At 50.6% G+C, this 16,096-nt stretch overlaps 1 protein-coding gene across 1 annotated transcript in view; it reads left to right on the top strand.

Moving 5' to 3' along the window:
• LTBP2 (latent transforming growth factor beta binding protein 2) overlaps positions 1–16,096 on the top strand; it is a 106,676-nt gene that overhangs the window by 66,099 nt on the left and 24,481 nt on the right. The window contains exons 10-16 of the mRNA XM_058567366.1: positions 3,787–3,861; positions 6,972–7,094; positions 10,577–10,741; positions 10,994–11,209; positions 12,247–12,266; positions 13,454–13,493; positions 14,689–14,802. Coding sequence (XP_058423349.1) covers positions 3,787–3,861; positions 6,972–7,094; positions 10,577–10,741; positions 10,994–11,209; positions 12,247–12,266; positions 13,454–13,493; positions 14,689–14,802 — 753 coding nt within the window. The remainder of the gene's footprint in view (positions 1–3,786; positions 3,862–6,971; positions 7,095–10,576; positions 10,742–10,993; positions 11,210–12,246; positions 12,267–13,453; positions 13,494–14,688; positions 14,803–16,096) is intronic.

The following is a 16,096-nucleotide window of genomic DNA, read 5'->3' as shown; positions in this document are numbered from 1 at the left end:
TTACTTGTGATTGGGCTATTCAGATTCTCCATTTCTTCTTGGTTCAATTTTGGGAGGTTGTATAAGTCTAAGAATTTATCCATTTCTTCTAGATTGTCCAATTTGTTGGCATATAATTTCTCATAGTATTCTCTTATAATCCTCTGTATTTCCATGGTATCCGTTGTAATTTCTCCTCTTTCATTTCTAATTTTATTTACTTGAGCCTTTTCTCTTTTTTTCTTAGTTAGCCTGGCTAAGGGTTTGTCTATTTTGTTTATCTTCTCGAAGAACCAACTCTTTGTTTCATTAATCCTTTCTACTGTTTTTTTGGTCTCAATATCATTTATTTCTGCTCTGATTTTTATTATTTCTCTCCTTCTGCTGGCTTTGGGCTTTGTTTGTTCTTCTTTTTCTATTTCTGTTAGGTGTAATTTAAGGTTGCCTATTAGGGCTTTTTCTTGTTTGTTAAGGTGGGCTTGTATCGCTATGAGTTTCCCTCTCAGGACCGCTTTTGCTGCGTCCCATATGGTTTGATATGGCATGTTATCATTTTCGTTTGTTTCCAGATAGTTTTTGATTTCTCCTTTAATTTCATCAATGATCCATTGGTTGTTCAGTAGCATGTTGTTTAATCTCCACATTTTTGTCACTTTCCCAGTTTTTTTTTCCTGGTTCATTTCCAGTTTCATAGCCTTATGGTCTGAAAAGATGCTTGTTATGATTTCAATCTTCTTAAATTTATTGAGGCTTGCTTTGTTTCCCAACATATGGTCTATCCTAGAGAATGTTCCATGCGCGCTTGAGAAGAATGTGTAGTCAGCTGTTTTTGGGTGGAGTGCTCTGTATATGTCTACTAGGTCCATCTCGTCCAGTTTTTCATTTAAGTCTAATATTTCTTTATTAACTTTTTGTCTGGATGATCTATCCATTGCTGTAAGTGGGGTGTTAAGATCCCCTACTATTATTGTGTTGTTGTTGATTTCTCCTTTTAGGTTTGTTAATAGTTGTTTTATGTACATCGGTGCTCCTATGTTGGGTGCATATATATTTATAAGTGATATGTCTTCTTGATGGAGTGTCCCTTTTATCATTATATATTTCCCTTCTTTGTCTTTCTTAACCTGTTTTATCTTGAAGTCTACTTTGTCTGATATGAGTATGGCAACACCTGCTTTCTTTTGTTTGCCATTAGCTTGGAGTATTGTCTTCCATCCTTTCACTCTGAGCCTGTGCTTGTCTTTAGTGCTAAGATGTGTTTCCTGAAGGCAGCATATTGTTGGGTCTTGCTTTTTAATCCATCCTGCCACTCTGTATCTTTTGATTGGAGAGTTCAATCCATTTACATTTAGGGTAATTATTGAAATATGAGGGTTGAATGTTGCTGTTTTGTCACTTATTTTCTGGTTCTTTTGCATTTCCTTTGTTTCTTGTCCCATTTGTTTTGGACTGCCAATTCAGTTTGGTTGTTCTGTCTTATGATTCTTCTAGTTTTCTCTTTGTTTATCATATGTGGTTTTAATTTGATTATTTGTTTAGTGGTTACCTTGAGGTTTGGGCGAAAAATCTTCTGTATGAGATAGTCCATTATCTGATAGCCTCCTATTTCCTTATACTAAGTCAATTCAGTCACTTTCCTCTTCCCCTTCTAAGTTGCTCTTGTTATACCTTATTCTATCTTGTGTTGTGGCTGTGTGTTTACAGTGATGAGGTTAAATTTATTTTTTGGTGAATTTCTTCCTTTGATCTTTGAGTTTAGTATTTAAGTGGTTGCTAACCTATTCCGGTAAAGATCTACTATTTCTCTGATTTTGTCTACCTACTTTTCTCCTTACTCCAAGCTTTGTGTTCCCTTTCTCTTCTTGTTTTCAGGCCTGAGGGCCTTCTTGAGTATTTCTTGTAGTGGCGGTCTCGTGGCCATGAACTCCCTTAGCTTTTGTTTATCTGGGAGAGTTACTATTTCTCCATCATATTTGAAGGATATTTTTGCTGGATAGAGTATTCTTGGCTGAAAGTTTTTGTCTTTTAGTATTTTGAATATATCATTCCAGTTTCTTCTAGCCTGAAAAGTTTCTGTTGAGAAATCCGCTGAGAGCCTGATGGGAGTTCCTTTGTACGTTATTTTTTGTTTTTGTCTAGCTGCCCTTAATATTGTTTCTTTGTAGGAAGAACTAACTTTTTGTAGACCACTAAAGAAAGGATCAACCAGAGGACATATGTTCTTCACAGTAAATGACTTCTTGAATAAAAATAAGCTTTACCAAACAACTCTGTAAGTGTCCACTGATGCTATGGCTGGTAAAGTAATGGAGATTGAGAAAGCAATGCATGTACAATTTCCTCACCACAGCATTCATAGGCAAGCTATTGGCACAAAGAAGTCAAGCTAGAAGAACACAAATTGCTGCCAGAAGTTATCATGTGCTTAGCTTTATAAAATGAGACCTTTAAAGTGTCATGGTATCTTTACGGAACTTTGTATTGGTATAGTGTCCGTGACAATCCCTTGAACCCCTTGAGAATTGCTGGCTATGACTTAGCCAAGGAATTGTCAAACTTAAAGATGAGTTCTTTTTTTCCTAAACAAAAATATGGGTGTTCCACACTTGCTGCCTTTTTCTGTGACGACAGATGGCTGTCAGTAATATGCAACCTGCTGGAGCTTTTCAAGAAAAAAAAAAACCTTCGGAAAAAAAAACCCTTCAAAGCATTACTTTGGAGGTTGACATACTAGTTTGTCCCTCCAAAGTAATGGAGATGTTTTCCTTGTTTTTATTTAATGTGAGTAGTTTTTTTTAAGCACATTTTTTTTTCTCTGTAATGTAAGAGGAAATGTTGTGAAATCAAGGTAGGATGTGTGTCAGCACCAAAATACTGAGAATTATTTCCTTGTTGGTCCATCTGGATTCAGACATCTGCCCAGTTTTGTCTGCTACAAACCTCCAACAGGGCTGCTTTTCAAGAGACTAGTGCTCCAGAGAAAGCTTTTTGAAAATGGATGTTTGGGAACAGTTCCATCATTACATGATTTGTTGCTGTAAACCATATCTATTTGTACACTTAAAAAACTTAAAACTGGAATTTTATAGCTTATTTTAAATTTCTAAGAACAACTAACTGACCTCAGGGAAGATGGAAATTTACTAGCCAAACTTCAACAACAGCATCACACAGTGGGTGAATGTGAGCGAAAAATGAATATCACGGTTTTATAAGTGAAATCAACGATGAGCTTCTTCCATCTTGATCTAAGATACCTTGTCAGCTACAGCAGCATTAAAACCAAGTATCAAAATAAACTGCATTTAGAACCAGACTGTGAATTGTTGTATCCAGATGTTTAAAAACCAATAAAACAGCTATAATTATGTCAGATGTAACCATTAGGAGAAATTGTGTGATAGACACAGGGGACCTCTGTGTATTATTTTTTGCAACTTCCTGCCAATCAATAGTTACTTCAAAAACAAAAAGTTAAATAAATAAATAAAACTTGTACAATCACATGTTATATTGTATAACATTGATAAAATATATATTGTATATAATATTATATTTATACACAAGATATATAGTCACTTAGTATCGTTTTTAGTAAGAGCAAGGAGGGCTGAGAGTAGCCTGGTAAGATCCAGGGAAGGGATTTCAGCTAAGGAGACACAGCTACCCAGGGTGATGGCTTGGGAGAATGGGGCCTCATAGCTGCAGAATGGGCTGGATGTCCAGACTGGACCCCACTTCCCAGCATGAGTGACAGAGGAGCTCAAGGGCCCTCCAGTGAGACCTGTCTATATCTTCATTCCTCAGCCTCCCCAGTGATTGAAAATGGCCTGCTGGAGTGTCCCAAGGGATACAAGAGACTGAACCTCACTCACTGCCAAGGTAAGGATGCCTGGAGCGAGGGCTGGGCCTGGGGAGGGGAAATGACGGAGTCCTGGTGATGCAGGGACACCAACCCCATCCCCAGACAGACGAAGCGGCTGTCACTGTCTTGGTGGTCTCTGCTGGGCACCTCTAAGCCCCAGCCTGGGGGAGCTGTGGGGGCTGCTGGTTCCAGGGGCCTAAGGAAGTCAGGGATAGTGATTGAGTGAGCTGAGAAAGCTCATCCCCTCCTCCTCATCTCTACACACCCCCTCCTGGACCTGGGCCAGGTGCCTCTCTAGGGCTGTGTGGGCCGTGTCTGAAGGTGCCGCCTCAGTCCCTGCACATCCACTCACCTCCTGGGCCCATTTCCTTGGAATGGGGGGACTTTTGACTCCAAGGTGGGAGATCAAGTCAACCTGAGTTGATGGGGACCTCTGTGGACTTTCCCCAACAAAGCACCTTCAGCTGCTCAGACCTCCCTCCCACAGGTCTGGGAAGGGGGAGCTCTGTAAGGCCATCTGGGGCCTGAGGTGCTCTGCATTAGAGAGCTCCCAGAGGGGCAAGGCCCAGGGGCACCTTGGGACAGAAGGGTGGGTGGTAGGGCTCAGCTATGGCTTTGTCACCACAGGGGATTCCAGTGGGGGTAGGGAGTGGGACCAGGATGACTGAGGGGTCCAGAAGCTTTCACTGAGGGGCAGCTGCTGCCACTGGGCAAACTTAGGCTCTGAGCAGGGAGCCCCTGTTGGCTGTGGGCCTGGCAACAGGTGTGATATGCACAGGGCCTTCCAGCCAGTGGGAGAGGTCAATGGAAGCTAAGGCAGCTTCCCCTTTAGAGAGCTTTGAGAACTGGACAAATCGCTCTCTGTGTGGTTTGCTTTGGGTGAAGCTGAGTTAGAGACAGAGGATTGACCCAGATGGCCTCCTAGGTACCCTCCCCCTGGAGGCTCCTTCAGGAGGTAGGAGTCTGAGGAACCCCTGAGATGGCTTGATTATCTGCCTATGGGGTGCCAGGCCCCAGGGGGGATTTCTGGCCCATGAATAAGGTGCTTGGACCAGGCAAAAGGGCATGCCTCTGACCCAGCCAGCCCGGGGTCAGCCTCCCCCAGGGGCAATGGGCTAAGGGCCTAGTGGATAGTTACTGTCGAGAGAAGTCTGTAGTTTTGCCCTTGGAGGATACAGTAGGGCTGTTCATATCTAAACTGTCCCCAAGGGCCTCTCCTCCTGGCAGGTTTCCCAGTCTGGAGCATTACAGTTATTCCCAGGATCTCAAATGAGCTCTCTGCCCCACCTCCATTGAGCCCTTGTGATACAGGGTGCCAAGGGGCCCTCCCAGGAGTCTCTGCCTCTGAAACCTCCCTCTCCCCATGTCTGTGGCCGTGGTCTCCACATGTGGGAAGGGACCCACTCACCTCTGCACCCATGTGCGCCATCCCTTCTCTCTCTCTCCATCCTTCTCTCCTACTTCCACAGGGTAACTTTGGGGGTATTGCCATGAGTTGCATACATTGTGCTAGGTGCTAGTACACAGGGATGGGTAAGATGTGGTCACTGCCCCGGGTGAAGACAGACACCTAAACAATTAGCCACAATGAGAGAAGTGCTCTTGGTGGTATGGGGTGCCACAGTGGGGGCCCTTCCCAGACTAGAGGATCGGGAAAAGCTTCAGGTGATACCTGATCTAGACTTAAAGAATGAGTAAAGTTGGCCTGCTAAAGGGGATGCGGGCATTCCAGGCAGAGGGAACAGCATAAGCAAAGGGACAGTTTGGGCTGGCTGGAGTACAGCCTGTGTACACACAGAAGATTACCCAGGCATCCCGGAGTCTCATCAGAGCCACCAGCTCACCATTTGAGGAAATGGTGGAGGGTCTTGGATACCATGGGTGGGTTTAGGGCTCCCTCTAGGAGGTGATGGGGAACCCAGATGCTTCTCAAGCAGAGGGGATGCAAGTCAGATTGTATTTAGACATATCGCTCTGGTCACAGTCCAGAGGCAAATGGATCAGTTCCTCTTCCCAGATTTCAGTGGCATTTCCCCAGGCACCTCCCTCCCCACAGGGTGTCCTGCCAAGGAATAGTGGGGTCATCTGTCAGCCCCTTCATTCCTGTGCTCAGTGCCAGTTTCCCCAAAGCCTGTGGGTAAGCAGGTGGCTCTGATGACACTGGGATGCTGTGTGTCATCTCCTACCCTGGAGTGGGTGCCCTCGCAAATCTTTCATGCTCACCATCATTGCTGCCGCCACGATCATCAGCAAAGGTGCCGTCACCAAAAGGCCCCTGACTTTTGGAACTTAGAGTGTGAGAGTTGGGATTTCCCCTTGACAGGAAGAAGTTTCCAGCATGAAAAGTTTTTGAGATCACAAAGGAAGCTAATGTAGGTAGCTCCTTGTTGGAAGAACATCAAGAACATCCACTGGTCTGAGGGCATGATGTGGCCTGCCTAAGGCAGGGGTGTTTGGAGGACCTGGAGACATGCTTCCTGACCCTCTGCCCCCAGCGCCTGCCTCCTGCCCCCTCTTCTTTGCAGGAGTCCCTCTATCCTGCAGCTCAGTGTGGACATGTTCCCCAGATCTTGGGTCCTGCAGAGATGCTTCAGGGTCTCTCAAGGAAGGCTGAATAGGAGGGACTGGGCAGCCCATTCTCCACTCCCCAACCCAAACTGTCCCCTTATCTGCTTCCCCTGTTTGCCTCTCAGCGTGCCACTTACCAGCTGAGTAACTTTGGGCAAGTTCCCCCTGGAGCCTCAGTTTCCTCGCCTATAAAATGAGGTTATGTGGACCAACTTGATACAATTATTTGTGAGAATTAAATGAGGTATTGTATGTAAAGCACTTGGCATGGTACCTGGCACTCAGTAAACATTAGCTCTTAATATTGTGATCATTATTACCTGCAAGTTATTGGACCAAGTGATTTGCAATTTTATCTCATTTTATCCTCCTAACAAGACAGTATCATTATCCTCATTTTACAAATGAGGAAACTGAGAGGGGCCGCACTTAGTAAATGGCAGCTCTCTTATTGTTGTCCTGTTTTTTGGAGAAAGTATTTGGAAATCTCTGGCCCGGCCCCTCCCCTCCATCAGGCCTCGGAGGGGTGGGCGCTTGGTCATCTCCTCCAACCCTGCAGACATCAACGAGTGCTTGACCCTGGGCCTGTGCAAGGACTCGGAGTGCGTGAACACCAGGGGCAGCTACCTGTGCACCTGCAGACCTGGCCTCATGCTGGATCCGTCGAGGAGCCGCTGTGTGTGTGAGTACTGGCAGGGACCGGGGATGGGGGACACTGGGAGGCAAGAAGGGATCTCAGGGTCCATGTGCCAGACCTGGAGCAGAAATTTTGCCCAGGGCAAGTGGTTGGGTGCTCGCGCTCTGCTGCTGCAACCTGGGGTTCGCCGGTTCGGATCCCCGGCACGCACTGACACACTGCTTGGAGAGCCATGCTGTGGCGGTGTCTCATATCAAGTGGAGGAATATGGGCACGGATGTTAGCCCAGGGCCAGTCTTCCTCAGCAAAAAAAAAAAAAAAAAAGAGGAAGATTGGCAGATGTTACCACAGGGCTGATCTCCTCACAAAAAAAAAAAAAGAAGAAATTTTGCCCAGGCCCCGTCCCAGGGCGCAATGTCTGCTACTTAACCCGGAATGGGGCCCAACATACAAAAACTGATCTGTCTCCTCCTGCTAAAAAAAGAGACAGTTACTCCTTCACTTTTGGCTTTAGGCGTTTCTTTGGAGGCTTCACAGTTGGGGATTAATATTTTCTACTTTTTCTGTTTTTTCTCTAATCATTTCTGTCCCATCTGTTGCCTCATTTACTTTGGGGCGGGGTGGGGGTGTTGTCTCTGGCCTAATGTCTGGCTCTCTCAGCACCTGAGCTTAGCAGCCTGGCCACTTAGCAGCAGACTTTTCTTAAAGGGCCTGTCCGTAGCATTAATGGCACTCCTGCCTGGCCCCAGGGCCTTCCCATAAGCTATGGTCCCTTGTGGTTCTGAATGTGTCTCTGCGTTCATGAACACATGTGTGTCATGAGTCATATTAGCATTCTGTCCGTGTGTGTGCATGCGTACACACCCAGGCAGCTGTTTCCAGCTGGGAGAGGCCCAGGCTGGCAGTCCCCCCAGATGGCAGAGCTGACGCCACAGCCCACACAGGGCTTTCTTTGCGCAGGGAGGCCTGACCAGAGCTGAATAAAACCAGTCCCATCTGGCCTCTGCAAAGCGCCAGCCCAGGTCAGGTCAGCCACCGCCAGCTCAGCAGAGCTCTCTGCGGCTGGCTAAGCCCTCAGTCTGCAAACTGCCAGGTACTGGGTCTGAGGAGGCCGTGGGATGAGCAAGACTCCAGCACCACCCAGAGGGCGCACCCCATGTATTGGCGAGGCTGGACCTGGTGTGTGTCTCCAGGGAGAGGCGACAGTAAGAGCCTTAAGAGGGGACACCCAGAGAGTGAGGGGAACGCATCAGGCTGCTCTCAGGAAACTTCATGGTGACACAGATACTTAATCAAGGCCGTGAGTTATATATAGCACTTCCTTCTCCCCACCCCACCCCCGACTTAGAAGTCTTTTATCAGGTGGGCTTGTTTACATCTGAGGTGACTTTTATTTATTAGTGCCTAAAAGAGACTCAATACAGGGAGGCAGAGATGGCCTTTGGCTGTTCTTTATTTTTTCTCCCTCCCTGGTGTTACCCTCCTCCAGCCTCCTCTGATGATTCATCTCCCCGTAGGTGGGAGGGGGCAGGCATGAAGTTTCTTTTCACTTCATTTCTGAGCTTTGCCCTTCTCCTTGCCACCTGACCGGGGCCAGTAGAGCAGCCTACAAGGGCCCCTCTGTGATGGGGCAGCCTCCTGATATTCTCAACTGGGTCACTTCCACCCTGGGGCTCAAAAGGACGGAGCCATTCCCTACAGTATCGCAAGGGAAGTGGCTGCGGAAGGCAGAGATTTGACCTGGAGCCCCAGGCTCATGGACTGACTGATAATTGACCTGTGTATAGCACATGACCTTTGAAAAGGCACTTTCACATACATCACTGTGAAGAAGGTGTATTAGTCAAGAGTCTTTGGGTTGCAAGTGACAGAAACCCAACTCAAACCACCGTAAGCAAAAATAATTAATTGGTCCACACAACTAGGAAGTCCGGGGGTAGGTGTGCCTCAGTCTTGGCTGGATCCAGGCACTCACATTGTCTTTAGATGTCTCTTGCTCTTTTCCTCTGTGTTGATTTCATAGTTCCTTCAAAGTCGGCTGACAGACACTCTAGGCCTACATCTCCCAGCCTCACAAACTCAATCAAAAAAAAATAGAAAGGGGCCAGCCCAGTGGCGCAGCGGTTAAGTGCGCACACTCCCCTTCAGTGGCCCAGGGTTCACAGGTTTGGATCCCGGGCATGCATGGACGCACCATTTGTCAAGCCATGCTGTGGTGGTGTCCCATATAAAGTAGAGGAAGATGGGCACGGATGTTAGCCCAGGGCCAATCTTCCTCAGAAAAAAACAGAAGAGGATTGGCATCGGATGTTAGCTCAGGGCTAATCTTCCTCCTAAAAAGAAAAAAAAAAATAGAAAAATAAAAAGCGACTCTTTTCTAATAATCTAGGGAAAGTCCCAAAGCTGATTATTATCATTGGGGCTACTTGGTTAAGTGCCCATCCCTGACCCAATCACTGTGACCGGGGGTTCTTCCTACAGTCCTTCAGCTAGGAAGTGGTGTCATTCTCCACTTCAATCACATGGACCAAGACTGGAGGAAGGGGTGGATCCCATAGGAAAACCAGGGTGCTGTTACCAGAATATGGGGGCATAGATACCAGATAGGCAGAAATACAGGTGTCCACTACTCATGGAATTACCATCATCCTTACACATGAAGAAGATAAAGCCCAGGGAGGCCATGTGAGCAGGGATTTGAACTTGGTCTGCTAAGTCCTGGGCCCTGACCAGGACTTCCCCAGGGTCATCAATTCCTCAGCTTTAAGTGTTGTCCTCTTCACCCCATCCCTCGTCCCCTCATCCAGCCCTCTAAGGATTTCAATCTCTTCCAATGTGGCATGGCTTCATCTTCCATTGAGATAATTTACAAGAGAATAGTCTTTAATATTTACTATCAAAGCACAAGAAAGGGGACAATGGTAGTGGTGTTATTATCTAAACCCAGCATAGCTCACACTCACTGTGGTCCACAGGATTTTTGGTTCCTGGATCTAACCATCCATCCATTGATCCAACGAGCATTTACTGAGCATCCGCATGCACCAGACACTGTGCTGCATGCCTGGGTTACAAAGATGACCAAGACAGGGTCCCTGTCCTGAAAGCTCCTCATCAAGCCTTTGGTTCTCACCTCATCTCATCTCCCCAAGGAGACTGTGGCCCCCAGAGCACAGTGCTCCACACTCAACCCTAGGCTCATGTTGGGTTTTGTAAACACTTGTAAACTCAGCATCTGGACACAAGCAGGTACATCCCCGTTTCCTGCTCTCAGGTTCTCCATGTGGGCGTGGGAGTCAAGGGTCCCCTCAAACAGGTAACGTGAGGAGGTGCTGAAGCATTCCACTGCAGCTGTTTCTCCTAACGTTCTTGTGAGCGTTTTCAGGGCCCCAGACACCCAGATTGAGACAGGGGCCAGGCCAATTTGAATGCACACAGCCAGCCACTCCTCCATTCACTGCCCTCCCACCTATGCTTTCCCCTCCCGCTGGCCACCTGCCCATCCCCGCCTGCCGTGTCTGTTGCAGCGGACAAGGCCGTCTCCATGCAGCAGGGGCTGTGCTACCGGTCGCTGGGGCCTGGCACCTGTGCCCTGCCTTTGGCCCAGAGGATCACCAAGCAGATATGCTGCTGCAGCCGCGTGGGCAAAGCATGGGGCAGCAAGTGTGAGAAATGCCCTTTGCTTGGCACAGGTAACCCTCTGTCCCCATGTCAGCTCTGGCCACGAAGGGGCTTCCTCCAAGCCAGTGGCCATTTTCCACGCCTGGACCTAACCTCTAGCCAGAAGACCCTTAGTCTTCCTTCCTGCCCAACTTACCCCAACCTGGGGTCCCCCTCTCCTTGCTGCCACAATTGTCTTGTTCCCCAGTGGGAGGGAAGGGAGAGTCCTGGGTTCCTGCAGGATCGGCATCTCCTAGCTTGTCCTCTGACCGCTGACCTTGCAGAGGCGTTCAAGGAGATCTGCCCTGCCGGCCATGGCTACACCTACTCGAGCTCAGACATCCGCCTGTCCATGAGGAAGGCCGAGGAGGAGGAACTGGCCAGGCCCCCAAGGGAGCAAGAGCCGAGGAGCAATGGGACCCTGCCCAGGACAGCAGAGAGGCAGCCACTTCGGGCGGCCACCGACACCTGGCTGGAGGCTGAGACCATCCCTGACAAGGGTATCTGGGCTGGGGGGATGCCTGAGGGATTCCCCTTCCCCCTCAGGTTACAGCACCTCATAAGGCCACTGGGTGTTTATCCTGGACCCATGGCCTCCCATCTGTGAGGCATTAAGAAAGGGAGTTTGGGGCAGCAGCTCCCAGCCCTGAGAACCTGCTCTCAAGGCCTGGCATGACGGAAAGACCACACTCCCTTCCTCTTTCATTTGGGGTTAAGAGGTACCCATACGCTGGGAAGTTGTTGTGGAGGTGGGAGAGGTCAGCAGCAGCCCCCACTTCAGCTGATCGGGTCTTTCCTTCCCCTGTCCCCAGCCATCAGCGTGTGGTGCTCGCTGCAAGGCCTGAAGAGCTGACAGGTGGATCCTGGGGAGTCTGGGTGCTTTAGGTCTCTTCCCCTGGCCTTAGAGTCAGAGCACTAACTCCAGCTCAGCTGCCTTGGGCCAGGAGGCATGGGGCTAGAAAGAGACTAGGCTTGAGGCACCCCTGGCAGGTGCCCTGGGAAACCATGCAGAAGGCGTGCCCAGGTTACTGGTAGCACGGAGTGCAGGAGGCCAAGGACATACTAGGACCAGGACAACTAGGTGATGGCCAAAGTTGCTCCAGAATCTGGAACAGGGAAGTCTGGACAGAGCCCCAGTCATCACGGAAACTGGACACTAGCCAAGCCAGGAGCAACTCCTCTCCTTCCTAGAACTGTTCCCCTGGCCCATAGCCCAGGGCGGGGATGGAGTGACCAGTGTGGCTGGGAGGTTTGGGAGGGAGGAGGTGGCAGTGCAAGGAGGATGGTGACTGGCCCAGCAGGAGGTTTCCTCTCACCACATGAGCCACCCCTCGGCCCTCCAGACCTGGGGTTCTGGGATCTGTGCTGGGCAGTCCCAGCAGGGTGGGAGGACAGAGGCAGGTAGGAAGAGTCCAGACTCTCTCTGCTGCTGACTGCTGCTCTGGGCACAAGGTCGGGGGGTTGCAGACTGGACCAGGCTCGGCCATGGTGGGAGGGAAGAAGGCAGCTAGCTCATTCTCTCACTTTTCCTTCCCAGGTGACTCTCAGACCAGCCAGGTGAGTGAGTCCTCCCACCAGGAAACTGGGCAAGCGTGGCAGAGAGCGGGACCTGGTAGCCACGGAGGCCACGGGGCAGTGTCCCATGAGGGAGGAAAGGGAGAAGGATGGAGTATATGTAGGATTTTACTTGGAGAGATGCTGAAGTGGGAGGGTTGATCCAAAGACCCTGTTTTACCCTAAAGGAAGGAACAACAACAGCTCCTGTTTCTCAAGCAGCTAGGGCGCAAGCGTCTTCTCATGTGGGATGGTCAGGGGCCTCTTCAGAAAGGAAGTAGGAATGTGTCCTGTTAGTCCTGGCTGTCACTCAGGCACTGCGGACGAAATCTAGAAGTGGTTCCAGGTTAATTCCAGATTCGGCATCTTCTGAGCCTAATTTGCTCACACCTCAGGGTCCCCTCTGTGAGTGGCTCATGGGGAAGTAGAAGCAGAGCTATGAACCACGTCACTGAGAAAGGGGGATCCCACTCCCTCCCCCGTGCCCAGGATTCCTCTGTAAAGAACTGAGTGTCCTCCTAGAAAAACATTCCAGAAGAGTGAATCTGCTTCTTCCCTCTCCAGTCTGCCAATCCCTACCCTGTCTCCTATCCCTCCAACCTGCATAGCTGACTGTCCCCAAACACCGTTTCTCCAGTGAGCTTCTTCTCTCCCTGGAGAACCACAGGTTGCCCTCCCAGATCAAAGTTCTACTTCTGTGTCCTCATGGTGCCAGGCTGTGCTCCTGGCCCTGTCACCCTCTGCCTACTCTCCTCCCGGGTCCTCTCGCTCATCTACCTCTGTCCGTGGACTGTGGTGATAGACACCAGGTGTGGCCTGGGAGCCTGGCTTCACCACTTGCCCTGTGACCCTCAGTAGGCTAGTTAACCTCTGGAGCTTCTGTTGCTTTATCTGAGATCATAGCATTGATATACACTACTTGCTGGTATGACACCGAGCTGGCACATTACATACATTGGCTCATTTAATTATTACAACCTACTATCATAGGATAGTTGAGCAGATTAATTGAGACAGTGGACATAAAGTGCCTGGCAGAGCATAGTAAGAACTCATCAATACCTGGAATGAATGAAGAAGTGAATGAATGAGTTAGATGGGAAGCCTGGACACAGGGGTGAGTGTGGCAGAGAAAGCGCGTCATGGGGGCAACAAAGGAGCCAAGAGTGACTTCTCCTGTTTCTGTGCAGGTCACAACCAGTGTTACTCAAGTACCTGCCTGGGTCCCAGGTGAGTCCTTCCTCCTAGCGGCTCCCAGGAGGCAGAGAAGGGAGGGAAGGAGAGACCTTTAATCCAGTCATGGAGTTAGTACACGTGAGCCGATGCATGGGGCTCAAGTCAGAAGAGGTCGGGGATGACGTGACAGGTGAATGCTTTTTCCGGGAGCCCTATACACCTAAGGTGCTGTAACGTCAGCGAAAGACACCGTGATGCTTTGTGAACATCCCCTAGCCACAGCACTCGTTCTGCATTCCATGGTGCCGCTTGGCATATAAGTGAGACCAAAGAGGAAGTGCGAGATGAAGCAGGGGCTGGTCAGGTCCCCGGAGCCTTTCCTCCAGTGGCCTGTCTTCCCTCGGGAGAAGGTTCCGGCTCTGCAGCGCCCAGCTTGCTGGTCACTACGGTGAGGGACAGGGCACTGTTCAGAAGTCAGAAAGCTGGTGGGGCTGGCCCGGTGGCGCAAGCAGTTAAGTGCGCGCGCTCCGCTGCGATGGCCCGGGGTTCGCCGGTTTCGATCCCGGGTGCGCACCGACGCACCGCTTGTCGAGCCATGCTGTGGCGGCATCCCATATAAAGTGGAGGAAGATGGGCACGGATGTTAGCCCAGGGCCAGTCTTCCTCAGCAAAAAAGAGAGGAGGATTGGCAGATGTGAGCTCAGGGCTGCTCTTCCTCACACACACACACAAAAGTCAGAAAGCTGAGCTTCAGCTTCCTCTACTAAAACATGCACACTAATGCCTGCCCTGCTGCCTCTGAAGCCAGAGGAGATGTTGATGGTCATGGCAGAGCTCTGTAAACTGTAAAGCGCTTTGCAGACAGAAGGAGAAGCATACTGAAGAGGGAATCAGGAGACCTGGGCTTCGGCTCTGTCTCCAACAAGCTAGCTGGCCTCGGACAAGTGGCCATTTCTGCGAGCCTCAGTCTCCTCGCCTGTGAAATGGACGGTGAGACTGGATACACGCTAAGACCCGCTAGAGCTCTCAGATTCTCTGACTCTGTCTGGAGCCAGGTTAAGTTTCAGGAGACTAGGAGGCAGAAGGCGTGACCGGCCCTAGGCTCCACCCATGGTTCTCAGAGTCAGAACAGCAGGGAGGAGGGAAGGGCTGCTCCCAGCATCTCTGGAGCGAACACTGCCCAGGAGTGGGTAGGCAGCAGCCAAGGGGCTGTGGCCCACCTGCTCCCTCTCCCCTTTCCCCTCTGCAGGAGATGCCACAGGAAGACCAACACCACCACTGCCTGGACAGGGTACTCCAGAAACCCAGGGAGAAGAGCAAGTGACCACCCCTTCCAATGTGCTGGTGACCCCCCGCCCCTCAGGTACCTGCGGCCAGCCCTGTGAGGTGTGGCTGGTGAGAGCCGAGTCCAGAGCCTCTCCAACCAGTGAACAGTCTCCGGTGAACTCTTACTCAGGCTCAGCGCCCCTGGCTTCATCTCACAGAGAGCACAGGGTGCCCTAGTGAACACAGGAGTCCTGCCCAGAGCACTGGTCAAGCCAGGAAGGAGAAAGAGAAGGGATGAGAAGGGACGCCTTGGTGGAGGGTCTTACTGAGAGGCCTCTCAGGAGAATCCAGGGGGCCCTCTTGAGGAAGGGGAGCATGTGGAGCCTCCGGGAGCCTGGCTCCTCCAGGCTGTTGACCTTGAGTCGGCTGAGTGCCCTGGCAGTGGGCAGCCTCCTGCCCACAGGGAGGGCCGACTTTCGGGAAGAAAAACAGTCCTAGTTCTCAAGGTTGTTTAACTGCCTGGGAGCCTGCCTTCCCTGCCCCTGGCCGGCTACAATGGTGAGGGGGTGTGGTATGGAGGAGATGCCTGGCAAATCCACCTTGTTCTGGAATGTGCCCTCCTCAAAGGCTCATTGTTTGGGGACTTGGTTCAAGAGAAGCAAGGCCAGTATTGCCGCTGCTGCTCTCTGCACATGTGTGCTCACGTGTGTGGGCTCACGTGGGCTCATGTGTGCGCCCTCGTGCCTGCCCTTGTCAGGGGCTTGCTAATCTCTGAACATCACAGACTGAGGTCACCTTGGGGAAGAGGGGTATTTCCGGATTTCCTGTGGCAAAGGAGAGACCCTGCAGCCTGGTGGAACAGTACAGAGAGTGTGGGGTGAGGCTGGGGGTTTGGACTTCCCAGGCCTGAACCACAGTGTCCTCTCCTGGGACCTCTCTCCCCTGGGCTCAGTGCACTCTCCAGGGAGCGTCCTCGTCTCCACTCTGCTCGGCAGGCAAGATGAGCTGGGTTAAGGGGCTTAGTTGGGGATTCTGAGTCTCTGATGAGGAAAAGAGGCCTGGAGGCAGGGACAGAGGGGCAAGAGGAGGGGCCCAGGCCAGGCTCAGCAGCTGCTCTCAGCTATGTGGAGGGACAGAATCCCCCCCAACCACCACCCACAGCATTTTGCCTGATCCCCCTTCTCCCCTGCCATCCCCAACCTCACCCCTCTGGGAGGACATTTAGAACCTGGCTAGGGGTCCCCACAAGCCCCCAGGCTGACACAAACTTGGAGCCCAGGCCAGGGACAGGGTGGCCTTGCAAACAGGCCAGTGTGCGTGTTCAGTTCAGTCCAAGGACCAAATGCTGTGAAGGCCCCCTGGGTACCAACACAGGCCGCATCCCTGCCCAT

This window comes from Diceros bicornis, chromosome 24, assembly GCF_020826845.1.
Source record: "Diceros bicornis minor isolate mBicDic1 chromosome 24, mDicBic1.mat.cur, whole genome shotgun sequence".
NCBI lineage: Eukaryota > Metazoa > Chordata > Mammalia > Perissodactyla > Rhinocerotidae > Diceros > Diceros bicornis.
This window is presented reverse-complemented; position numbering and strand designations above follow the sequence as displayed.